Source organism: Branchiostoma floridae, chromosome 4, assembly GCF_000003815.2.
Source record: "Branchiostoma floridae strain S238N-H82 chromosome 4, Bfl_VNyyK, whole genome shotgun sequence".
Classification (NCBI taxonomy): domain Eukaryota; kingdom Metazoa; phylum Chordata; class Leptocardii; order Amphioxiformes; family Branchiostomatidae; genus Branchiostoma; species Branchiostoma floridae.
The window spans coordinates 31173412-31200701 of record NC_049982.1 but is presented as its reverse complement, the minus strand read 5'-3'; the positions used below and the strand labels follow the sequence as shown (position 1 = coordinate 31200701).

General features: G+C 41.5%; 1 protein-coding gene and 1 long non-coding RNA gene across 2 annotated transcripts; one reads left to right on the top strand and one right to left on the bottom strand.

The window, feature by feature from the left end:
• Window positions 1–9742: 9742 nt before the first annotated feature.
• On the top strand, window positions 9743–17074 carry LOC118413777. The gene is made up of 8 exons (XM_035817309.1): window positions 9743–9947; window positions 11836–12048; window positions 12751–12975; window positions 13322–13690; window positions 14844–15067; window positions 15465–15621; window positions 15753–15791; window positions 16722–17074. Exons 1-8 carry the CDS (start codon window positions 9839–9841, stop codon window positions 17072–17074), a joined length of 1689 nt encoding a protein of 562 aa, XP_035673202.1. The 5' UTR covers window positions 9743–9838.
• Window positions 17075–18543: 1469 nt separating this feature from the next.
• LOC118414873 lies at window positions 18544–24551 on the bottom strand. Its single transcript, XR_004831029.1, has 4 exons — window positions 24364–24551; window positions 23945–24157; window positions 20850–21021; window positions 18544–19263 (listed from the first exon to the last, which is right to left on the bottom strand). It is a non-coding gene; the product is annotated as an uncharacterized LOC118414873 (long non-coding RNA).
• Window positions 24552–27290: the final 2739 nt, after the last annotated feature.

Below are 27290 nucleotides of genomic sequence, written 5' to 3'. Positions count from 1 at the left end.
AAAGTTTAGCATTGTACTTTCATGACTTATGTATTTAATAATCTTTATTCCTGGACAATTTTTGATAATAAAGGTCTAAATTCTTTGCAAGGTAGGACAAAAGCATGACTCTGTGTATAGTGTAACAATCTGGCAAAAGATTGTGACCTTTGCCATGTTTTGACCTGTCCCTAAAAACTGAAGGGCAGCTCACAGGCTGGACTGACCCATTATAGGACAGGGGGTTAAATCCCGGTGTACTTTCAATCTTCTGGCTGTAGGTCATTAAGGTACCAGAGAGGACCTTTCACTTTCTATAACCAAACCGAACCAAACCTGACAAATCCAGCTTTGTAGTGAGGGGTAAAGACTTTGAGGTTTGAAATGTAATTAGATGTGTTTTGAAATCAGACTCCGTGTTTTTGCTTTGTTTTAGCATTTATTGCATGGGAAAGTCAATTTGGTAACAACAACACTAAAATTACTTATGTCTTACGGGACATGTCTGCAATATTGAGTATGTTCATGACTCTTGATAACTAAAGTAGATAAGTTTTTAGAATAAATATAACTTTTAAGACAAATATATTTGATATTCATAGTTTTTGCATGATCGTCATTTAGATTAATCAATTGTGAAGAGATATTCAAGACTGCAATGTAAAAAGGCCATGTATCATGATACATGTTCATGTACAAACTTTATAACAACTGTATTTCAGTGTGCAATTGTCATAATATAATTAAATTCTTGTCTTTATGTAGAACGGTACCTTTTTCTTTATCTTCGCCAGAATGGCAAGGTTATGTTTTGAGCGTAAGTCTGTGTGTCTGTGAGTGTGTCTGTCTGTTAACAGCATAACTCGAGAAGCCATGGATGGATCCCGATGGTATTTGGTAGGTGGGTAGGGGTCGGGAAAACGAAGGTCAAGTTCAATAATGGGCCCCTTAACGGCTTGCTAAGGTACTGCAGCGGAACTTCCATTTTTATATTTCGTGTTCTGGACATGCTGTGGTCGTAATTTTTAAGTGGTAGATAGCCATTGGGGCAGAGAATAAGTGCTGTGAGTTTGGACCCCTAGCGGCTTGTTTGGAGTTGCAGGCGCCAATTTCCTGTCCAATTTTGGACGAGAATAACCCGAGAACGTGTTGACAAATCGTCATGATTTTGGTATGTAGATTGCCCAAGTAACTATGTGCATATTGGAATACGAATTATGCAAATCAACAACTAATTTGCATAATTAATGAGGAAAGTTTTTAAATCCACTACGTTCCATGATAGGACTTGTAAACGGTTCACATAATAGATGAGAAAGAGAAAATTGCCGATACATATTCATTATGCAAATGACGACCTCATTTGCATAACTAGTGAGAAAATACGAATGGGTGTTGACGTATCGTCATGATTTTTGGTATGTATATTTCTGTACAAAGAAACAAACGCCGAGTTTGCGTATAGGCGTACTGTGAAAGTATACCCTGTGACTTGGACCGAATTCCAGGGGACTTTCCTATATTCTCAGCGTTGTGAGGGCCCGCTTATTGGTCTGCATGCAGCCGACGCACAGTCAGTAGCTCCATATCAATCCACATGTTCCCGCTAACAGAATAAACATCGTCACGTTACTCCAATTAAACAGTCTCAAAAATTATAGATTCATTCACCATTTACCAACGTCTCCACCTTGCCATCGTACGTAGAATGGTTTCTGACGCTTTTTCGAATACCGTGTCCCACCACTTTGTGACCGAACTACTATCGGAGCCAAGGTCGTGTTCTGCGGGATCAAATCCTGATTTCCCGCAAGTAGTTCCTTTGCAACACCCGGAGGCGTGAGTACGATCTTTCAGCTGTTTTGTTTAGACTTGTAACGTTAAGTAATTTGGCGAACAAGTTGAATTTTACCTGAGAGGGGATTGTAGAAATTGTGATAGACGATTGTACTCCAAAGAGATCTATTTTTTCCGGTACAATTCGCTCCTTGTGTCAGCGCTAGCTTAGACTCCGATCTAGACCTCTACCGACAGAATCGCACCACTTAGATCGCAATCCCTATCGACATTGTGAACAACAGAGACTCAAATCGCGATCTCTACCGGACGGTAGAACAGCTATTTCTTCCAGATGTCGAATGTACAATGACACCCATGTATTTTGTGTATCGCATTATTTCTACTGACCAGCACTGAATGCTGTAATTGCTGCAAAAATTTGCTTGCGTTGTAAGATTTAAAAAATAGGCTTTCTAGCTTATAAGCAAGTCGCAACCGCGGGAGTGCAATGTAAAGTCAGGCTGACAAACATTTTGAAGACGATTTGATTAGCGTCTTTTTACTTTCACATTCGGCAGGTTGTGAAACTCACGGGACTTTCCGCGTGAGTCAGAGCTATGAATACGTGTAAACAATCACTGGAGTCTTGTGTCAGGTTTATACTAATAAGCCAAATGCTGTATTCTCTATTGTAACAAAGGCGTACCTGAGACGCATGTTACGATACAAGCGAATAAGCGAATTTTCTGTAGATATTAGAAGATAGACAAAAACCTGATAGCAAGGCCCGGCGGGTGTCTCTTTAAAGTTACGCGTGTATCCACATCAAGACATTGAAATAAGAAAAGCCCAGCGTTTGATCGACACATGTGCGTACGCTACTTTTTGTCTTAGTTGCAAAAGGAACGTAACATTCCACATAAATACAGTGATTGTTTTGGTATTTCGCGACTCCCATGCCATTTTAGAGTGTGGCTATAGATTGGTTGGTGGTGGGGGGAGGGGGGGTTGTTGTGAAGTGTGAAGTCAGGCTGACAAACTTTTTGAAGACGATTTGAGTTTCGTCTTTTTACTTTCACATTCGACAGGTTGCGAAACTCACGGGGGACCTTCCGCGTGAGTTAAAGCTATGAATACATGTAAACCCGTTCGTCGATCACGGTCGGTGTAACACAGCATACTTAAAATCAGGCAAAGAAGTCTACTAAATTGGTCTACGTAGCTCTTGTTATGGATATAAGATTTACTTTGTACCTGTGTCGGAAAAGAAAACAATATTATTATCATGAATATGACATTTTCCTATACTTCCACCCCATGTGCGCCTAAGGCTGGAAACCCACTGTAACAATGTTACGTTGTGCTGGTGAGGTCATATGATTAGATTTTATACCAGGGCAAGTCAAAAAGTAATGTAAGTGGTATAACGAGTTTTTTCATTCAGTCAAATCGGGTGAAATTTGACACAAAAATAAAGGCACGTAACTATCTGATTGAGACTGAAAGGCAACTGGAAAACCGGAAAATACGACTGTATCCGCTCCTAATGATCATCTTTACGCTTACGTATGACTCGAAATTATGCTTATAGATGAAAAAACGCAACACTTAAATGCAATTAAAAGGAGTTTTAATAACAATTTACAACAAGTTTACGCTGCTGAAAGGCAACTTGAAAACTAGATTTTGATTTGATTTGATTTATTCGGCTGTATAATCATGAGAAATACAGCCAGGGCTACCCAACTAGCCTGAGGCTATTATCAAGGGCTAGCCTTGGTAACATTACAATATACGTTGTACAATAGTATACAGTATACTAGATAATACGGATATATCCGCACTTACGCAAAGACTTCGTAAAGCAAATCATTACGTACTCGTATAAGCGGTGTATAGATCCATAAAGAAGAAATATATACCTTAAGAATGGTAGGCAGGCTTATAAAACGTTTTTCGTGCCATTACCACAATGCACACACCGACAATGCACACACCGACTTATAACGTTACGTGTAAACAGTCTTGTCAAAGTGTGTGGTGTCGTGGAGCGACGTACAGGTGGGGCCGGCCATTCTTAAGAGCAATAGAAAGGCAAACGCCATAAAAGCCAAGAACAACATACACCTGCACAATGAGGGCCGCGTAGCACAGTGGTAGTGTATTCGGAATCCGCCTGTCGTGTTACCGGTCTTGTGCCCTTGGGAAAGGCACTTTACACGACTTTCCTCACTTTACTCAAGTGAAAAATGAGTCGTCCCTCGGACAGGACGTTAAATGGAGGTCCCGTGTATGGGGAGAGCCATACCCCATGCACGTTAAAGAACCCCCACACGTGCGATGGTGCGGTGTGCGTTGGTGCAAATCCTTCTGTCGGGAGTTGGTGATTCACTTCAAATCACCCGGATGAAGGCCTGGCGTCCTCTGTCTCGTATCAGCCACATGGTGATCTACATCATTCACCCGGGGCGGTATAACCCGTCGTTGTGCGAACATGTATATAGGGCTCCCTTGGAAATCAGTTACTACGTTAACTGAAGGGACTACCCTAAAGATCAATAAATAAATAAAACAATCAAAACAAATAGCACCGACGCCTGACAACCAACAATAATACGCATAGTGTGAACGTGGATTTAGATTTCGGTCAAGGCTAGCGAAAAGTTTAACTGTATTTGCTTACTGTAACTGACGCCGTTCAATTGAAGCGGTGAGGCAAAAAAATCCCCTGGGGATTCCCACACGTCAGGTCATTGCATACTCCCCCGAAACTTCGTTTAGGGGACTTTTCAACAGTAGAAGACGCACAGGAATAGTCCGTAATAGATCAATGCGCAAAATTCACGCTGACAGAACAAACATCGTAATCCAACTTATAAACATACAGTCTTAAAACAGACGTACTTTGTCACCGTTCAGCACACTTAACACCTTAAACAGAAGAATCTCGTCTACGTTTTTTTGTGTGCGTACTACTTTATACCCGAACTACTAATGGGGCGGGGTCTCGGATAGATACTGTGTTCTGCGGTTTTTAATCTACATTTCGAGCCTTAGTTCCTTTGCATCAACAGTCCCTGGCGTGAGTAGAACTTTTATAAACTTTTAATAGTATGTAATGTAGCTAACGTGCTGTGTTTGGAACTGATCGCAGTTTCCACTACTTGAATCGCCCGTTTCACCTGTAGAAATTGTGACCGAAGATTGTGCCAGCATGGACTCCAATCACGATTTGTAACAGTACAACTCTCCACTTCTACCAGGGCTATCTGAGACTTCGATTGCGATTCTACAGGCAGAATTCCATCACTTAGATCGAATAACTATCGTCACCGACAGAGACTCGAGACCTATAAACTTGAATTCACTGATTCTGCATGTCGGATGTAAATCTCTACATGTAAAATGCCATACATGTATCTAACATTGCATTATTTCTACTGAACAGCACTGACCGCTACCGCTGCAAAATGTACTTGCGTTATTAGATTGATAGAAGGAATTTCTACCTAACACGTAGAAGCAAGCCGTACCCTGGTGTTAAATGTGAAGCCAGGCTGAAAAACATTTTCAAGAAGATTTGAGTAGCGTCTTTTTTACTTTCACATTCGGCAGGTTGCGAAACTCACGGGACTTTCCGCGTGAGTCAGAGCTATGAATACGTGAGTCAGAGCTATGTAAACAATCACTTGCTTGTGGCATAACGCCAGAACGGATTACGCCAGAGCCATTAAATTTGGTAACTTTTCCTAATATTTAGTTGCCACCAATTCACATAGTATGAAAAAATTCCAATTTTTCGTGTAGCCATGGCAACCCTTTGTTTACAGGCATTTTGACAAAAGTCGGTTCTAACAAAATTTTTAATTTTTTTTGCCATATCACTGTTATGTTCTTACATGTGTAAAATCCTATGTTTTCAAGAATATATTTTATAATAAAATATGCATAAATTATGCTAATTTCATAACTTTGCCGGTCAAAATCCAAGATGACGGACCATACTACCAGATCAACAGTAACTAAGTCATTATCGCTTAGGATTTAAAAGTATCTGGGATTTTTTCATTAAAAAAAAACGTTTCAATGAATGTTTTAGTAACTCTATTTCCATTGTCTTTTTTCGATATCTTGTTGCAAAAAAATGCATTTTTTAGATTTAAGGTGGTGGATTTAAGATGGTGGAGCCGAACTGGTAATTTGAATATGCATTATGTCATTTTATGACTTTATTTTTACGTCAATATTGTTGCTATTGGCAACAGAAGTCATAAGAAACATTATTATTCTGTTATCTGCACTTGCTCTCACATTTGTTCAGCATATCTTGATGTTTTCTGAAAATACCCTTTTCTTAAGGTTCCAGCGTATACAATCCAAATGAAAACGTCATAAATACATCATATTGCGTCATAAGAGCGTCAAATTTCTTAAAACCTTGAGCAACATCTCTTTTATATCATTCTGTAAAAACTAATTGGTCATATGTTAAGCCGTTTAAGAATAACGGATTAGAAGGGGTGGGTCTTTTTTGTGGCAGATAGCTAGCTTATGACGTAAGGAATATTTGTCTCTAACAGGTTGCTCTGCACTACAGCGGTGTTTTTGTCAAAGTCTTCTTTGGAGGATAACTGAACAAAGGAACGACAAATTTACATGATACTTGGTATGTGGGTAGCTTAGACAGAGATATACATCATAAAGTGCAAACTAGGCAAACTTGCATATGATTTTCATATTTAATAAGAACATTTTTCATTTGTAGTGTTTTTCATTGTAGGACTCAAATACTTGTTATATATGTTGTTGGCGGTAAGTGGAACATAAGCAGATACCAATCATGCAAATACGTCCATAATTTGCATAATTATTGTAAAAGTGGCATGAGTCTCCTAAGTGGCAAATTATTGGAAAATCAACATTGTGACCGTTTTAATTTATCTAAAGGTGTACATTACCAAGCATAGATTATGCAGATGTAGAAGTTATTTACATAATCTGACTATTGGGGATATGAGGTCTCCGAATTCTTGTTAAGCACTAGCGTTCCTCTTATCACTCATGACTAGGACTTCAAATACGAAACGTTAAGTGTTTGATCGACAAAAATTCTGGGTATGTTTGTATGGTTCTTACAGACAATAAATTACGGAAGTTCAATGTCGTTAGTTTCTTTTCAGTTGCCAAAGAGCAAAACAACCACGCCCATTTTGTTCGGGATTTCCCATTTGTACGTCATAGCATAGCTACGGGCACACAATCTCCGGTGGAGATTGCGTGGTGGTTACCAAGTTATATTCGTCTCAAAATGTCAAATAACTCACATTGGAAACCTCTCGTAACTTCAAGTTTATAAATTTGCAGGATGCTTCTTTCATTGTCGAAAATGATTTAGCTGCAAATGTCAACACTGTGTACAGCATTATGCAGATATGACCAACAATATAATATCCTTTGTAAAGAAGGTTAATATTTGTATCAGCGTTTGTTTGTATATCTCTGCGTGTCCGTCTTTGAGCAGGCTAACTCCATAATGCCTGTATGGATTGTCTTGATACTTGTATGTGGGTAGGTGTTTCGTACTGGGACCATGGGAGACAAACGTTTTTTTCTTTTTGTCACTTTACTTTCGGCAGTTAGTGATAAAAATGATCACACGTACGGGCATTTCTTTACGTCATAGATTCAGATAAAAATGGTGGTTGTCAGTTTAGTGTTAAGACACTTTATTCCTACCACTAAAGAGTACACCAACTATAGTAAAACTTAATCGACTTACTCTTCCTCTTCTTGCTGATTGCCACCGAGTAGCGAAAATCGCTGACTGCTCTGTGGGTTTTGGGGGTGCCATTTTGGAGGCGTGTGTGTTGTCTGTGTGTGTGTGTGGGGGGGGGGGGCGGTGGTAAAGGGGGGTTGTTTATCTAGATCGTGGTCGGCTGAAACAGGCAAAAAAATTCTACTAGTTTTACATAGTCTTTATGCCAGTGACATATAACAAATTATTATCATATAGATATTGTTATTGATATAACAAATTAAATACTACTTGTGGTACTAAAAACTTTTTTCGCCTAATCTGTAACCGTGTTTACCAGTAAGTTTCTATGGTAATCCAAGATGGTGTTATGCTAATTACCTTCGCCAAGAAGGTTGTGCCATTTGCAGTGTTTGTCTGTCCATCAGTCAACGCAGTAACTCGAAAGGATATGAATGAATTGTATTGATATAAGGCATGCGGGTAGGTCTTGATGAAACCTCGAAATAATTGGATTTTGACTCCCCAAGTGCCTTTCAGTGGTATTGCGGCGGAACTTCTACTTTTTATATTCCTTCGTACTTGAAAAGCTATGGCCACTATTTTAGAGTGGTAGAAATCTCAGAAAAAAAGTAACAAATTTGATATAAATGAAGTTTCATTATTTTTGCTCCGTAGGTAAATTATAACAAAGCCAACTTATGGTTATTTTCAACATGCAAATAAGATTATTTAAATAATTAATGAAGAAACCTATATTTAATTCCTTATATTATCTATATCATCTAAATGACAGAAACTCTATGCTCAATATATATAACTTGCTTCGAGTGGAACATCGATATGAATACTGCTTGCAAATGGTGACTTAATTTGCATTGTAAATGTCAAAATGAGAAAAACTATATTTATTTCGCGTTTATGGTAAATGATACCATATTCATAGTGGTGTCACTCATAGTTTATCTAAATATGACGATCATCAGGCACATATTTTAACAAAATTTGGAAAATTAAGGACGAAAGGCTGCAATGACTTGCTGAAGAAAGATATTTGCAACGTATGTGATTTGGATAAATGAAATAATGGATTGTGCTAATAAGAGACTTCTTTGTATTCAACATGTAGCTGGAATAGAATCATCGCCTTGGTCTCAGTGTTTCTGGTGACGAAGTAAGGAAACCCGGGATATGGTTTGAGAGTAAAATAGGTGATTTTCCCCCACGTTTTTATTCACAAGTAAAAAATAAAATACAGGACATTGCACAGTTTACTAGTTACACTGTGACTAACCTACACACATGTATCCCTATATATTTACACTACCACTTTCTTACCATGTAAAATATTTTAGCCTTGCTACCTTTACTCAATCACCTAGGCACATGTATTACTATATACTATAATACATTTACATAATGTTGCAGGGGTCATTCCCACCGGCTTTTTTTCAAAATGTTTGCTCCCTAGGACTTTTTTACAGGTTTTTTTTTTATCCCCTTGGATTTTCTGTGCTAGGGTGTAAAGAGGAGTAGAGTATGTGATGTTTGAAGTGTTTCACGCAGGTATAAGATTATGATTAATTTCTTGTTTTGTTGTGCAATATTGTTAAACTGTTTTTTTGTTGTTGATTGAATTATCCAAACTCTTATATATGAATCGCCCATTAAAGAAAAAAAAATGAAATTCCAGCACATCATGGCAGCGTAGTTCAGACCCATCATGGTGACAATTCTACTGTTTCTTCTGCTCGCAGTGACCACGCTGGACGGTAAGTGGGGTACATCGATCTAAACCCGTTCCATTTTTTCTCCTTCCAAATAGAGGTATCGGGAAATAAAAAAAACAACGTTTTCTTACTGTGCCTTTATACTGCCTAGCAGCCTAAAGTTGTATTCCGATTAAGAAATTTGTTCTATGGAAATGTTTAAGGTTGTTGCGAGAGAGAGAGAGAGAGAGAGAGAGAGAGAGAGATTGAGAGAGAGGGGGGAGAGAGAGAAAGAGTGGGAGTTAGAGAGAGATAGAGGGAAAGAGCGAGAAAGAGAGAGTGAGAGATAAAGAGAGAGAGAGAGAGAGAGAGAGAGAGATATTAAGACATGACCAGAGAAGTTGCAACCAATTTTTCACAACCCCTTACCCCTGATTTTAGGATGCCCTATTGTCCGCATCTCCAACAACTATCCTCCCAACCACGCCACTCAAATGACAACCTACACGCTGACGGACATCCGGTGTACCGCAGCGACACCAGCGACTGGCGCCTGTACCACATCCCTGACAAATGGGTTATTGGTAAGACTGTAGGTGCAACGGAAGGGTACACCATGTTCGTGAAGAGTGACCACTTTAACGCTGACGAAATTACTGGATCTTTCTTCATCCGATACCATGGTGTTTGGAGAGCATCGCCAAACGTCCATGTATCATGTACAGGTGAGTTTAGGTATTGAAATTATGATGATACTGTTTCTAGCCTAATAGTATTCAAAACTTGTACCGTAGAAACCAGTTAATTGTAAAACGGATAACTGCTTACGTCTGTTGATTGCACGGAATCCCAAAGTCCCGTAGTGATGTGGTCTAGCTAAATAAGTTCACTTTGTTGCACCATTCGGATAATTGCACAAAATGTTCTGGCAAATAAGAAGTGCAATTAAACGGCTTATACTGTTATAGTTACGTTTCCTCTGTTCAGTAAGGTACGCTGCCAGATTAATGCAGACATTGAAAACTGGAGGGCCTTGTATGTCACCCTGACCAGTACCAGATTCGACATTAAACCAGCTTGACTGCTCCCCATTCACTCTTACGGCGCTCACAGTATTGTAGAAAAAGGCTTGCAGGACTCTGATGTACTTCATAGGCAGCCCGTAAAAGGAGAAAGCTTTCCAGATGAATTGCCTTTTGATGCTGTCAAATGCAGCCTTAAAGTCAATGAAGTTTATATACAAGGGGATGTTGAACTCAATACTCTTATGGATGATTGTCTGTAGGGAATAAATCTGATCGATGCAAGATCTGTTCTTCCTGAAGCCACATTGATTTTCCCTTAGTAATCTTTCCAACCCCAGGTTGATGCGTTCCAGGATGATGATCTGAAAGAGTTTTGATGCTGTGGATCGGAGTGTTATTCCCCTGTTGTTGCCGCAATATGTAGTATCCCCCTTCTTGGGTAGCACAATGATGATGCCTTTGGACCAGTCCTCGGGAATGGCTTCACCAAACCAAACCTTGGCAAAAAGAACTTCCAGAGCTTTGATTAGTCCTGACGCACCATACTTCAACTGTTCATTGGCTATCCCATCTACTCCAGGAGATTTGTGGTTCTTCAATTTCTTAAGAGCGTTCTGTATCTCAATGGTTGTTGGAGGGCCATCATCTTCTCCCAGGTACGCAAAGCTGGGAACACCTGGTATCCTGTCCAACTCAGTTAGGTCAGAGTCTAGGTTATAGTAGTAGACCGTTTCTTCGAAAATTTAGTTTTTTAATGTGGAATCTTGGATTGAACAGACAGTGTGCTTCGGATTCGGTATAAAAGAAAATTTCTTGTTCATTGTTTAGTAAGACTTTGAGGACACCTACCTAGTTTGAAATGGTCAGTTCGTAGCCAACCGTCATATCTTCCACAATGGAGGGAACATTGTCGAAATTTCTACTAGCGTCGTGGTGCTCTAACGCATAAAAATCGCTGTGTGTTACGCCGAAGGCCGGCGGTTATACCGGCTATATAAATTCGAATAAAGAACAGTACAGTTATAACACATAAGACTGCTGACTAATGTGTATGGGATGGTGAGTTCGTATGATCTGAATGGTTCATGAATAGGATTAGGACACCTTAATGTTTATATCATTTAAGCTAGAAATCAGAATATATTGGTGTTCTGCCTCATTGGTAAATATTGTGAGAGGGTCACGGGATAGCAATCACTGTTTGTTTTTGCGCTTTTTGTCCAATAATCTCTCTTCATTGTTGATGAGATTTATTAGTCATGTATGTGACAGTTAATATAATTTTCATCGGGTAGTGACTACTTTTTAAAGGTAAAATTTAGAGGTACGTGTGTTTACCTTTAAAAAGTAGTCACCTTTTGATGAAAATTATATCAACTCTCTCTCCATTGCATTTCTTTGTCTATGCATGTGATATGATCATGAAAATTCTACATTCATTTCAAATATTACAGTACCTGTACCCTTGCCGTGTTGTAAGAACATGGCGCTTAGGAAGAAATGATTTCTTTCTCCCATAGCTAGTGGAGTATTTCGCAGTTGACGTTCTACAAACAAAATCATATGACATTTTATTATCACCATACAGTGGAGAACGTTGCCCGTGGAAAACCCGCCTCGCAAAGCAGCACCGATGGGTCCAATAATGCTGACCTGGCCGTGGACGGAGAGAAGGGGACGTCCGTGCCTGAGGGACAGTGTACCTTGACCAACGCTGAGACCGGCCCGTGGTGGCAAGTTGACCTCGGGAGAGACTGGCCAGTTTCAACCGTGCGAGTTCTCAACCGCGGGGACTGTTGTGGTAAGTTGTTGTTGTTGTTGGCATCCGTCTGTCTCGGAAGACATTATGGTAAGCAGACGGAGTGTGTTTAAGGCGACCCGTCTGCCTGGGGTGTGCACTTCCTTCTCCACCCTCTCGTCCACTGGCGCATTACGTGCTACAGGGGCAAGTATTTGAAACGTGTAAGATGGCCCCAGCAGATCAGTGCAGGTTTGTTGTTTGGAGTTTCCGTCTCCTAGGAGGAATTCCGATCAAGGATGCAAGGGGTTCCTCCCACCCCTGTCATGGTAAGCGCGTCATTCCCGAGCATGCCCCTATGGTCTGTCACTGCCACAAAGGCCTGTCACTGCCACTAGCCGCAGCTAGATACTCATTTACACCTGAATTAAGTGAGGAAAGTCGTGTACATGACCAGACGTGTACCGTAAAGTGCCTTTCCAAAGGGCACAAGATCGGTGACACGGCAGTCGGATTCGAACTCAGGACCTCTTGGGTCTGAGACCAACGCGCTGCCGATTGCGCCAAGTATAAGATATTCCATTATACTCTTGTCCTGTGGGTCCATTTTTATTTGGCTAGCCTTTTCAGAGCAAAGTAAAATGCCTTTTTCTTTGCAAATGTTGACATTTTTGAGCTGGGTGTTACAGGGGGTTTGGGCCTTTTTATCCTGTTGGGATTAGAAACTTTTGTGCTTGTTTTCATCTAGTCGTATCTTTCTTTAAGGACGCCTTCTCCAGAATTTTGAAGTTCGAATAAAAGGAGAATGGCAGTCGTGGGAATCAAGTGAAATCTGCGGGACCCCGTATGACCAAAAGCCAGCCAACGGACAGAGCATCACGGTAGACTGTAGGCGCCCCATCGTCGGTAGACACGTCCGAATCCAGCTGCCTGAGAGGTCGGACACAGACGTGCTGTCGGTGTGTGAGGTGGAGGTGTTTCCAGGCTTGGGTAGGTAACTTTCATTAACATTTAATCTGCCGGGTTATATATCTCCCTTTCCTCGAAAAGTAATGTGTTTGAGAGCTCTTAAGTGAATTTTGGCCTTATTGATCACTGTTAAAAGCTAAAAATGTAGTACTTTACATGAAACTAATTGGTTGGTAATTAGATTTTTCCTAGATGTCCCGCCGGATACCTCATGGGCCTTTGCCGTATGACCGACAAATGATTTCGCCGCACATACGTATTAAGAATTGCTAACCTCTTTATTGCCATTTTCACTTTGTCAGAATGCGAAGATGACAGTTGTCGGAATAACACAAATGAATCATAGATATTGATATTGAACTTTAAGGATGCCCTGCTGGTTACGTCGTCCACGGGGGTATCTGCTACAAGCCCAACGAGACCCCGATGACCCACGCGGACGCACAGGCAACATGCCAAGAAGATGGCGGTACGCTGGCAATGCCACGTCATCGCCACACCAACCAGTTCCTGACCGACACGGCGATTCGCGAGGACACTCAAAGTGACTACTGGATCGGGCTGTCCAATCAGAACGAGTCGTGGGCGTGGAGGGACGGGAATCTGCTCTGCGGGTTCAGAGGATGGGGAGCAGGCATGCCGTCGACATCAAACAGCTGCGCAGTACTACGCTTAGACGGCAATTGGAAAGATGAACCTTGTGAGGCGACAGCAAAGTTCTTCTGTCAGGTCCAAAGTAGGTTGTACCCGCATTTGTTATCACTCGCTGCATATACCATGTTATGGATGGATATTCACGTACACCCTATGTTGTGTTTTGTTAGTGCATCTGTCTTTAATCTGTTGAGTCGATAAGAAATGATATTTTGTGTAACATGAAAAAAATGAGGTATAGTTTTTGGTGTGTCCATGTGTTTGTCTGAGCTGTGTATCTGCCTGTGCTTCCGCATATTTGTGGTCAGCATAATTCTAGAACCTCTGAATGGATTGTAATGATATTTGGTCTGTGGGTAGGTGTTGGAAAGACGAAGGTCAAGGTCGATTTTGGGGCCCCCTGGTGTACAAGTACAAGCAGTAAATGATTGGACTGTAAACTGTGTAAGTTACTTAAAGGTGTACGTATAACCAGACATGAATTATGCAGATGTGAAAGTCATTTGCATAATTACAATATTTCATGGAGGTATGGGGTCTCCAAACTCATGTTTACTAAGCACAGTGATAGATCGTTTTTGTCATTGGGGCCCGGTCACATACATAGTACGATCTTTGTACGATCGCAAATTTAATGAAATTGTTGAATCTTGTGATAGTAGTGCATTCTTCCTAACGGTTTTAGCTGTCCTCTTATGGAAAAAGCTGTTTTATCAGATTCTTTCGGTAGACTGGTTCTGTCAGGCGGTATGAACATTCCACGGCATCAACATTGTATGATGACTTACGACGAATGCTACCGTGCCTTTACACCTTAGAGGTATTTTGAGATACATCTTCAGATAAGATGTATAATACCATCTTGTTTGCAACTAGTAAGTTAAACCATCCAATGATGCAGTTTTGTGTAAAACAAAAAGTCCTCCTGGCAGACGGATACTCCGAACAACAAACCTACATCTGCTGGGGGCGTTTTACACGTTGCACACAGTTGCCCCTGTAGGACTTAGTGCGCCAGTGGGCGAGAGGGTGGAGAAGGAAGTGCCCACCTCTCCTTCACCTTTAAAAGTCACGTACAGGCCAGGCAGACGTACGGGGCGCCTAACCCACCCTGTCTGCCTACCATTGTCTTCCGAGACAGACGAATGCCAACTTCTTCTCTATAGCAAAATGTCGTCGTACTTTGTTGTAGACAACGCAAAGAGTTAAAATTGTAATTCTTTCAACACGTACAGCTGCAGTGGATCTTGCGACTGTCGGGTACCAACCATACGGCGGAGCTTTCCTCTCAGCTTTCCTGATAGAAACGACGTTTGAAGAGGCTAAAGTCGCCTGTGATCAGTTCGGTGGAGGACGTCTTGCTCAGCCCACAACAAAGGAGTTCAATGATCGGTTGATGAGTGTGGCAGGAGAGGCATCTGCTGATGGCAGCTTCTGGATTGGTTTGAAGATGTATGAGGTGTGTACTCTTTAACTGATTCTATTCTTTAACTGATAAGGGAAGATATCGCAATTGATCTGTCATTGTACTGTTGAGTTGTTAAATTCAAAAATATTGCCTCCAACAGCTGTCAAAACATTTCACCTTAGATCATTGCAACTCAGAAGATGAGTGATCAACCTAACTCATTCCTATCACTAATAACACCCAATTAAATTAAGCAAAATGACACGAACTTCATAATCAGAAAATATGTAACTTAAAGTTTGATTGGAGAGGACACTAACGGATATTAATTATGATGCATACAGTGGCCTAGCTTGCAGAAATGACGAAAAAATGTATGTACATGTACCTAGTACCTTCGTGGTTTGCACTGACATATTGAGACTAGCATCTGTACATGTTCTTATAGGACTTCTGGTCATGGTCTGATGGTACCCCGAGTGAAACGTCATACAGCAGCTGGGCACCGGGAGAACCGTCGGGGGAGGGCTGCGTCACAACAACGCCAGCTGGAGAATGGAGCGTAAAGGACTGCGATGAAACTGCATTCTACGTTTGTCAGATAGGCAAGTAACCCCTATTTCTATTGTTTAAAGACATATCTGACATTTTGACATCATTATACTAGACGTCTCAATACTATAATTATCTGGCAAGACAGTAAAATATAATTTTGCACATCTTTTCTTTGTTTTAGGCGATGAGAGCTTATGTGAGATGGAACCTCACACTACAGGTATGCTCTTTGTCTTTCCTGATAAACATTGGACGACTTGTTACCATTATGGTTAGCAATAAAGGTGTTCATATCGTAATTCTAATCCTAATTGATTTGTCAAACGTACTAGTTTGTGATAAATTGAATATCCTCAGCATTTTTTTATACTACAATAAGATCTAAAATGACTTGGCAGCCAAAGTTATAGTCAGCCCTATAGTGGGGAAACCCAAGTTTATTCGGATTTTAATTGGAGTCTGAACACCCTCAAATCTACCGACCGCCTCTTCAATGGAATTATTCTGAAGAAAAATATCTGTGTATCGAGTGTGAGAAGATATTCCTTCAGCTACAAGACCGACTGAGTTTTGCTTCTTCATTTTTCTAACTTGGAGGAAAAATGATTTTAGGTAAAAATAAGTGTGCGAAATTGGATATGTTTGCTTATCCTAAAATATATGAGAGGTTTGTCGGCAAGAATGACTGACGTTTTACAAGAGTGATACTTTGCGTATATTCGAGCCGATTATAAAGAAAATTCTAGTACTGCAGCCTTTTAAAAGTCCATGGCGCAAATTTGAATTAAATTAATCGAGGTGACACTTCAGGTTTACATTCAAAGCGGAAGAATATGCGGACGTAACGCTAGGACCAAAACACATTTTTTCCCAAAAAACACACCACTTGTTTGTACCTAGTGTCATTTTGAAGTTAACGCAAAAGCTGGCGATGCGAACGGAGTTGAAGAACCGAGTATGGAAAAAAAAGGTAACCAGAAATGGAGGCACCTAATTGTAGGTCTTGAAAGTATTCATTTCCAACAGGAATACAGGAATAATTGAAAACAGTGATAATTAGCTTTGGCAAGAAATAAAGAAAGATGAAAAATTTTCGTTCAAACATGAAAAAGTTGCAAATGTCATTGGAATTGTCCTCTTCATCTTTCAGTACGATGTGGTGGAAAGGTAAGCGGAAGTTTTGGCCACATCTCATCACCAGGGTATGGACAACATCTGAACATCCCGGCAGACCTTGACTGTGAATGGAAGATCACTGTCCCAACCGGTATGGTCATCAAGTTCACGGTTGAAGACTTTCAAATGGGGCCAAACGGCTTCCTGGAGATATTCGACTTCTGTCCATACGGACGCAGCGTCAAAATTCTGTCAGGATCTGTCGAATCGTCTCTGGACATCACCAACAACGCCCATGAAGCATTCCTCGAATTCAGCTCGAATGGGCTACAGATCACACACGGCTTCAACATCAGTTACCGAGGTATTTATTACTTTCACCAATAAGGTCATGTTTTCTGGTGCATGTGTGTTTGTATGCTTGGGAATGTTGTTTTTGGTGGCGCCGTAGGGGCGAGCTTAAAGGTACATCATGGTGTGCAGTCTGCAGTAATACTAGGCATTGCACAGAAATATGTCCACAGGAATGTTTGGAATTCTAAGCTGGAAGCCAGTGTTGGTTTGGGACGCTGGTATTCCAACCGCTGGTAGAAAGTGGGTCAATCAGACTTCCTAGGGGGTGGGGTTAGGGTTTAGGCATTCGACCTGAAAACTTGGACAGTCGACCACAGATTGATGGAATTCCAGCGAGGGAGGCATTGTTGGGCAGGGACACTGACATTCCAACCAAGAACGCAGTATTCAAAAAGGCAGCCAGTGTTGGGCAGGGTCGATGAAATTCCAGCCAGAGTAGAATTTTTTTATGATTAGGCGGCGGAATCAGCAAAAAAAAAAATCTTCAAGACAGGATCTTCCGTTCATTTCCCACTTTCAATGTTCTTATGTTCACCTCTATTCAGAGACCATCGTCGCTACGGCAATAACGTTATTTGTGAGAAGTGATTTTCAGCTAATATATAAATGCGAATGAGGACCATATTTTCAAAACCATTGAAAAGTATAATGCGTTATATGATAAGTTGAACTCTCCTATTATTCGGCAAAGGAACGAGGTTGTTCTTTGCTATAAACAGAATCCAAAATAATAAAGGAAAATCCATTTTATTCCTTTTTTTCGACTTGATAATCAGAAAACGCAGTGCGAAATTTTTTGAAAATCAAGCCATATTGGATTAGAATGCAACTTTTCAAGACACTCAAGTCCTGGGAATAGTGACTTGTGGGGGCGATTGCCCCGTACAAAGTCTGAATTGTCCAGTCGTGTCGTCTTGATTTCACAAAAGTGAAGGATACTTGGGGGCGATCGCCCTGCCTGTAGTCCGGGGCGATCGCCCTGTTGGTAGCTTTCGGTGGTCGCCCTGCCTGTAGTTGGGGGCGATCGCCCTGTCAGTACTTGGGGGCGATCGCCCTGTCAGTACTTAGGGGCGATCACCCTGCTGATAGTTGGGGGCGATCGCCCTGCTAGTAGTTAGGGGCGATCGCCCTGACGGTAGCTCGGGGCGATCAACCTTTCAGTACTTGGGGGCGATCGCCCTCCCTGTGGCTGGGGCATGTCAGTAGGTTTGCTCGATCGACCTGCCAGTAGCTGGGATAAATTTTAAATATAAGTATGCAAATATAATGAGCATGCAATCACACTCACACATACATACGCAAATTACGCACTCTTAGTCCATTGCAATTAGGTGTATTGATTGGCAAGGGAAAAGGGAAAACTATACAACTGAAGACGTAGAACTACTGGTTACAATACAAATGGTGCAATGTATAGAGGTAAAGGGATGGACCCTTTACAGTTCATATTTAGCTTGATTATACTTGTCATGGCTAATCATCGGTTGTATTTTCAGCAATGCCATGCCCTTGTTGAGCATTCGTCAGCAATGTAATTCAAGCTATTCGTTTGTTACTGATAGCTCTAATTACAAGTTCTAAATCTACATGGCCCTTATCAACTAATTCAAATTCAGCTTGTGCTCGATACAATTCGATGCGCAAACGTTTGCGGTATAAACTCAGCAGTGAAGCAAAAACACGAAAGAAAGAACAATCAGAGACTACTGGCAACATATGTGGCATCACAACTTCCCGACATTTGGGATTACACATTGTATTACAAATTACAAATTACAAAAATCATATGGCAGTACCCTAGCGCAATATGAATAAGCAATTGAATCTATTGTTCGTGGACGAATGTAGTCAAACCGCAATCACATGTACTTGTCGTAATATAAAGGTTGCAATGGGGACGGTTTTGGACAGTGCTCGAGAACGGAGCATCAGTCGCAGTGGGGAGGATTCAAGCGTGCAGGTGACGTGTTGGAGAATCTTGCTGCGCGCGGTCTCGGTCCATGCAAACGGTTCCAATTCCTTTTAAACGGCACTCAAGACGGCACATCGTCAGCGAACGCACGTTTTGATCAAATGGCATCTTTGATGCGACCCACTGGAAGATAACAGTTCTCCTCTTTGTTTGACGTGGAAGTGTGGCAGTTGCAAGCGCCTCCGCAGTCACATGTCTCCTCGCCATGAAGAGTCGAATCACCAGTTCCTTGTCTGGAATGGGCGTTGTTCTGAAAATTGAAGGGAAAAAATGCATCTTTTGTAACTGACAGTGAATTTGAATTATCTGACTTAAGCTTCGTAAGGCTAGTTTCAAAGGATGTGTGAAACTGAGCGGCTGAATTTCGGCACAACAACGATCTGTTGAGGAACGTGGGCGCTGAGACATCGGGACCATTATTGTTATGAATACATAATCACAACCCCCTAGACGTTAAATGTGCTAATATAGTGAACTAAATGTCAATATCACGTAAAAAAAATTATCCAGTTTTAATTCTCTGACAATGCTTAGGTTGTCTTTAGGTACTTGAGTCATTGTTTATGATTCTGATGCGGAGACAATGATCCCATGAATTAGAGCGCAGTAAGTGAAGTGAAGTACTTGGTGAAAGTGAGCCGTTTTTAATGCGTGCTAATGAGGGGGGCGTGAGGGCACGCGCCAACACCACGGGGTCCGCACTTCAGTACAGCCAAGGAAATTATCGTCAATTATCTGCTACGGGTTACTCCTACGTGAAATCTGACTGGGATGATAGTTTTACAACCTTTCCGAGCCAGAATCTGGGACAAACGCGGCGAGCCGCGCCAGTTCACAGCGGGGGCTTTCCCCAGAGATCGCTGGAATAGACGAAGACAACGTATCGACTAGGTCGGTAGGTGAGTTGTGCACAAATAACGCTTTATATTGTCTAGTTGTTATGTATATGTATATTTCGCAATAAAAAGTGTGCTTAACTAAGCACTTCTTGTGTCAGGTTTTCTTGTTTGCAACTTGGAATCTTTACCGATCGTATTGCCTTGGATTCTTCGCGGTGGCCAATGAAACTCCTCTACCAGCTAAACTCCGTCCCCAATCTTACCTAGTCTCCAATCAGACCCTACGGTGCCTTAGAAATAGAATCAAAGCTGGCAAGGGACTTAGTATAACGGCACCAGGTGCCAGTTTGACTCCCTTTGGCCGGCTATACTCCTTTGCCAGCTTTGATACTATCTCTTCAGGCTTGGAGACTAAATCTTACCCACGCTTGCGCTTGTCACTTTAGACGGACAGAAATCGGCGTATAAAAATGTAGACAGAACTTGAACTTCGCGGTGGCCAATGAAACTCCTCTTCCGACTAAACTTCTTCCCCAAGCTTGCGATACTATCTGAAACCACCATAAGATCGGCTTGGAAATTAGCGCTGTCTATCGTTCTGGCATGACAGGCGTGACGGCACGCACCAACACCAAGGTTTCCGCACTTCACTACTCTCTAAGCAGAGGTTAGGCTCATTTTCTTAAACTTTTTTTAGTCGTTTTTATGGGGCTCTCTATTTCGTATTGAGTATCTTGTTTTGATTAAAAATCAATAGGGGTTTATGGTTAACAATTGTCAGTCAGTCATTCTAGTCAATTGTACATGTGTACAAAAATAAAGCTTGACTGATTGATTGAAAGGTGTCAGTGCGGGATGTGGTAATGAGGTATTGGGCCCTGTGTCAAAGAAACAAAAATTCATCCAAACTATTGATGGGGATGAAAATGAAAGCCACGATTGAAGTATATAATGCCACTCTCTAGTATAAAGATATTGTCAGGTGTGCGGAAAATACCTCTTTTGACGCTCAAATCCGTCCCCGCTGTCGACGTCACTGTTGATGGATTTGGAAGCCGTCAGTGTTGACTTGGATCGGACCGAGGTGGACCTGGGAGCCTTCGGTGTTGTCTTGGAGGTGGTAGCGGTGGACGTTGAAGCAACCAAAGATGTTGCCGCCCCAACATTACCTATTGCGTATAATAGAACGGATTATTAGTCACTGTTAAAGCACAAAAGGTAATATATGATGTTGTATCTAATATCACGATATATAGCCAGACGACGTCGACCAATCAGAAGACCCGTTTTCATATTGGTTATGACGCCATAACACATAGACTTGTCGGGAGCCGACTGTCTAATGAATATTTCAAGGTGTTTAATAGAAATGTATCACATACATATATAAATAGTTATGAAAAATAAAAGCTTTTGAAATCAAGGGGTTAGAAGACTGAAGAAATTATTAAGTAGACGGAAATGTTATGGCGTGAGCCTTTACTTTGGTCTCAAGGGGCATTCCACTCCACAAGAGAGTGTTATAGTTCCTCAGAGAATAAATTATTTACCTTGAATCAAATTTGTTTGGTCAAATTTACCACTACTTGAAGCTTTTTAAAGGGGGAATATTGTAGCAAACGAGTTCTTGAATTCCTCTGAGGACCCTTCTAATTGTGCGCTGGTAAGGGACGACGTGAGTTCGACCATGGGAACAGGTAATGTTTTAGGATGACTTTTTGAGTAGATTGTGTACAAACGTCATCACAACTGCCGGCCAACACGTTTCCATAATTAATTGTGGTTCATTCTTTAGTAATTTGCCCATGTACAAAAGTAGCTATTTTAGATAAAAGAATGGTCCATAAAAAGTGATCAATTGTCTGTATTCAAGGGGTCGCAAGGCTTCAAACATTTTGTGTACCTTCCTAAATGTCACTCTGCCACTTTCGTTAGCTTAGGGACCCTACCATTACTGGCCTTTATTGTGAAACTGTGTCCGACGTCGGTCACAAAGCCTGTTTTGGCGCCGCCATTTTACGTTGGTCTTCTGTTAACATCGTATACTTTAGTGCCCATATTTCCCTATCAGCTGGACGGCAATATAACCCATTATCCGGTATGACAGATAAAACCGTGTCCTGTATTAACCACGCAGCCTCTTTATACATAGATACGTAGATAAGATCTACACGACAGGGGCGAGGACCAGGACCACTTGCGGCTATCAGGAGGATGACCTTTTTAAGGGTCAATAGCTTTGCACAGCTTGCGTTTCCTCAAGGGCTTACCTTATGAAAAATCACTTAGCTTCTTCTCAGTCATCTATGGGTATCTGTCTCTGTACCTGTAAAGTCTTTAAGGTTTGTTCACAGTTATGCCCATATTCAAGTCCATATATATGAGTTACATATTTGTAAGAGGGGAAAGGTCCCCAATTTGCTATTAGGAATTGCTACCGAGAGTCTACAAAAATGTATGATGGAGGAAAAAGGAGTGTAGACACGGCCCATCTCCCGCACACATATAGACTGCATGCTTGCTGGAGAGCCACAGACACGTGTCCGCTCTCTGCCATGACACATGACTCACACAGTCACAAAACTGATCTCTCACCACTCCCCTACTAGCAAGCCCGTCCCTACTATGTACCAGACGCACTATGTATCCAATTCCATAAGCATCACAAGTGATATTCTATAAACTGAAAAAAAACAACTTTTTCCCTTAAACATCAAAGGTTATCAAATATGCGTGGATATTGGTGCGAACCAACTTACTTGTCAAAGGGGGACTATTTACATCCATCTCTCCAAATGTAACACTTACACGGTGATTTAGACACAGTTTTCTATACAATTATTATGTAAATTTGCAGGCTTCACACTATGAACAGTGACAGGCGATTTGAAAACAGTTACCTCGCCCTAACGAAAACAACACATCAAAACTAGAAACAAAGTGATGTAAAACAATTTGGTAATTTCGCCCTTCCTACATATATACATTTTTTTTCTATTTTTGTCTTGCTTGCGTACGACTTATTTTGTCAGATAACAAGTCTTCGACTTCACAACGGTGGATCAAAGTTTAAAAACAACGTTTTTCCCGCACAAGTTTAAATGTACCCTAAGGGTGAGGGGTCAATGTTCCTAAGCACAGTCTAACTGACCGATGAGCGATGAATGACGTTTAATCATGCTCTTTTTCCTTGATTCTACAATATTCTAATCACTCAGATGTCGGATCGAAAGTTATGTCCCTTGCCAGCGGCAGCAGATGACAAAGAAAGGCTAGGGTAGGCAGCTGTTTTATACTAGGGTAGGTCATCTGATGTAGCCTGAGTTAATTTACCGGGGTGAATTATCTGTCCGGATTTTGGCCTGGCAAGCTGAATGGCACCCTCTGTTTGAACGCCTGTGGTGTAGCCATATCAGCAGGATCATCGATCCCAGAAATAGCTACTCTCAAAGCAGAGGTTAGGTTCCGGCTGTTTTGTTTTTGTAGTCGTTTTTATTGGGGTTGTTAGGTTTTGACACATAAGATACCATACAAAATAGAAAGCCCGATAAAAACGACTAAAAAAACGTTTAAAAAACAGTCACCTAACCTCTGCTTGAAGGGCAAGAAATGGCTACGCTTGAGTATTCTTCAAGCAGATGTTCGGCCCCAGCTGTTTTTGACTAGCCTGGATTCCTGTACACCCCAACTCCTGAGCTCTAGGGCCAACGTGCCCACACGGAAATTCTACAGCCGGCCCCGAGCTACACCCTCATACTGAAGTCGGGCCTGGGTCTGGTATCCAGGCTGTTTTTTTGAGTGTTTAGGCGTTTTGTCGAGCTTTCCATTTTGTTAAGTTTTCTTTATGTCCAATCAAATATTTTTGAGATCGGGCTGGGGTGTGGTATATCCAGGCTAATTTTTTAGGGGTAGCGAGTGTAAGGAGCCCCGGTAGAATACGGATGGTACCCAGGCTATTCTGCGCCGTCTTTAATGGCTCAATTTACGAAATATTGATGTAGATGCGTTTAATGCATGTAATGCGTTTTAATACAACATGACTTACATAATATTGCTAAGGTTGCCTTTAATGGTTCATATATAGCAGCTCACCTTCACGACGATCGTGAGCTCCAGTGTTTTTCCTTTTCGCGGGTGTATCTTGCTGAATGGTCCAAACGCGTCCAGATCATATTACTTGTCACGAAACTGATCAGCCGTCAAACATCCACGAAACTTCTGACAGAAAAGGTTCTCACCCACAAGGAATCTCTTGACTTTGACGAAGTACACGTCCGCATCCTGGTCATGATGGCGTTTTCCAGCCTGTGAAAATAACACTTCGTCAATATCTACTCCAGAGGTTAACTGGAGTTCACCAACTAACTCTACGTAATAGAACCCATCGTAAGGATGGCTTTTTCTCAGAATAATTTTACATCACATACAGAAATACATTCTTACAACAAATACATACAAGTAATTGCGAAGCACGATTTGAAAAAAAAAATAGCTTAAAAACGCATACTTACTTGTATTGCGACTGTATCGTCTTTGGTCCACTTGTCTACTTGCACAACAACTATACGATAGTCAATGACAATGCCAGCAATGTTAGCGTTAACCTCGCCATCTTCAACTTCAAACCACCAATGTTGATCTGTGCAGTTGTGTAGGCGCGGCTTCGCCATCGAAGTTGGTGCACTCTGACCAAAGGGTATGAAACGAACGAAAACTGTCTGGTATGTATTGACGAGCACTAGGCAGCACGCATCTGTGGACCGCAAACGCAGCTCCTCTTGCAGTGAGTCATGGCCTTATCTCTCCCATCGGTCCGTCGGGTCCTTGTGTACCGGCTGGTGATATCATTGTGCGGAGACACGGCTAATTAACACGAGGGCGATATCCGTCATACACGAGTTTCCGAGAAGCTGTTATTACTACAGCGACATTCTATACGGCTATAAATCCTTTATCGGTTCTTTTTGTTCTTTTGTTGTAAAAAAAAAAACCCTTTCCGCTCTTCACTCGCGGAAAACTAGCCAAAAAGAACTGCCCTGTACGGCAGACATGATAATTTGCATCAAAGAATACTCTCCAAGCAGACATTAGGCTTCGGTTGTTTTTTTTATGTCTTTGCTACTTGAAGGTATTGCTATTTCTTGTCCTTGTCTGAGATGACTCAGTTAGGAGTGGGACTACCTCCATCCGTGAAATCGGCCGGCGCCACGGAGTCATGTGTCATGTGTTGTGACTCACCGCCTTCCCATCATGCAGGCGAGTTGATTTTGACAGCCAGAGATTCATTAGATTGATTCACGCGCGATGTATTCTCTGTCGTTCTACCTATTTGTGTTTGCTAGTGCTCTTATCAAGCTAAGTTAAAGAACATAATCACGTCACTGCAAACGGGGTGAACGTTACAACTTTCCTCCCAGTACCACCGTCTGCGTCGTTCTACACTTCACTTCAGGAGGCCATCATGACCCGCCGGATTATCCGAACACAGGACTACCCCGTGGACTTTTCTTGTACGGAGCCGGAGATAAGCGCATTGTCGTAGCATTCTACACTGTTTACTACCTCACACGGACCATCATTCACCTAATGGACATGTTTTGGGAGTTGTTGCTGTCTGCCTGGCGTTTTATCTTCCGTTGTACTGTCATACTTTTCTACTTGACTCTACCAGTTGAAGTTCCCCTTGCCACCATGCTAAAACTTCAAGCACATGATCGATGTACTTCCAACCAGGAGACGGGCGTTTCAAATTCAAATCAAGGCTACTGAACTAGACTCGACAAAATTTATGAAAAAAATATCGGATGTCACAGGAATGCCGAAGACTTCGTTCAAAATATTCACGGCCGGCAAAAAAGGTGCGTTTGCTGTTTACTGTTAATTTTCGTTGTAATGTGAATGAAATATAATTCGAGAAGATGGAGTGAGAAAACCCTAATTTGGATGTGTGATATTTCGATATATATACGATGACATAAGGTAGCATCAAAACTGGCCAAGGAGTTAAGTCTGCCAAGGGGTGTACCTGCGTGGCAAATGCACGCCCTTTTTGCAGGCTAAACTCACTGGTCAGTTTTGATACTATATTATGCCACCGTAGGATCTGCTTGGAGATTACGATATTACTGAGATCGGGTGAGGGTCTGGTATCCAGGCTAGCCGTGTTATATAGCTCCCGAGTTGTCTCCTGTCCCCAACAGTATTTATCTAAGCACAAAGAGGGCAATTAATACGCAATAATAAGGGTGGATGCCAGGCTATGGTTTCTTGAGAAACAAATGAGAAAATGGTTTGTCCCACTCCGAGAGTTGACACAATAGCCGCGCGCTGAGCTTTTCAGCCCTCGTCTAATGGACGGGCGATACCAGACCGGCGGGGGTTACCGCAGGGGGATAAGATTTTCTTATGGGGCATGTTGGCCCTGGAGCCAAAAAGCAGGCCTGTGTAGGCCCTGGAAACAGTCTGGCATCCATCCGAAAGAAATTGTGAGTTGATAGATGAATAATTCAGTGGGAAAATACATGTATAATGAACACAATAGTGTCATTCCCGATCATTGAATGTCCAAGGGGGACAGAAATAGGGTTTGAACTGAGTTATTTCCTGGCGAAGTGGTTCAATCCCTATGTTCCGAAATCCCAGGAAACTCAATGTGAATGGTTCTTGTATTAAATGCATGTTCCAACACAACAAGGCAGCGGGGAGGTATAGCGATGGTTGGCAAATGCACACCCTTTGGCCGGCTATACTTCCTGGCCAGTTTTGCACCGTAGGATCTGCTTGGAGATTACCATTTACATTGGGTTTCCTGGGACTTCGTATAAACACGGGGACTTCCCTTCGGAACATAAAGGCGGTCAAAAGGTTATTCAGGATGTGACTCACTACGCAAGGTTGTGCCTTCTCAAAACTCTGTTTTTAAACTATTTGCGCATGCAACAGTGTGAATAAAATAAATGTTATTTCAATGGCATGATTTAAAATATTTTTAGTTAGTATTAGTATTATTAAAATCAAACTATACTTCAAACTACGAACAAAATCTTCATTCTAAAATTCTGAGTTTTCTCATGACAGATTTTTGAATACATTATCGGTGTCAACTTGACAGATTTTCGTGCCCCGGGTATTCTAAGTATGCACATAACGAATAAATGAGATTCGTTGTATGCAGAATTCCGGCACCCCTTTATTGTCTTATATTTTATTTATTCATTCAAGGTATTATTGTGTTAGATTTTATTGGTTACGATTATCGGGAAACGAAAGAACACTTTCAGAAGACACATAAAACTTTTGAACGTTGGATTTCTGTAGCACTGTTACCAACCTGCAAGCTATGCCTGAATACTATTTCACTTCATTTCTATATGAACGTTTTTCAGGGTCGTCATCCTTGTCAGGGAGGATCTAAGTAGATCAGTATCCTCGACCAAAC

Coding starts and splice junctions, on each gene's coding strand:
- LOC118413777 (XM_035817309.1), top strand. CDS start 9,839: ATGTTCGTGAAGAGTGACCACTTTAACGCTGACGAAATTACTGGATCT. Junction 15,622..15,752: donor ATTCTACGTTTGTCAGATAG/GCAAGTAACCCC, acceptor TCTTTGTTTTAG/GCGATGAGAGCTTATGTGAG. Junction 15,792..16,721: donor GATGGAACCTCACACTACAG/GTATGCTCTTTG, acceptor TTCATCTTTCAG/TACGATGTGGTGGAAAGGTA.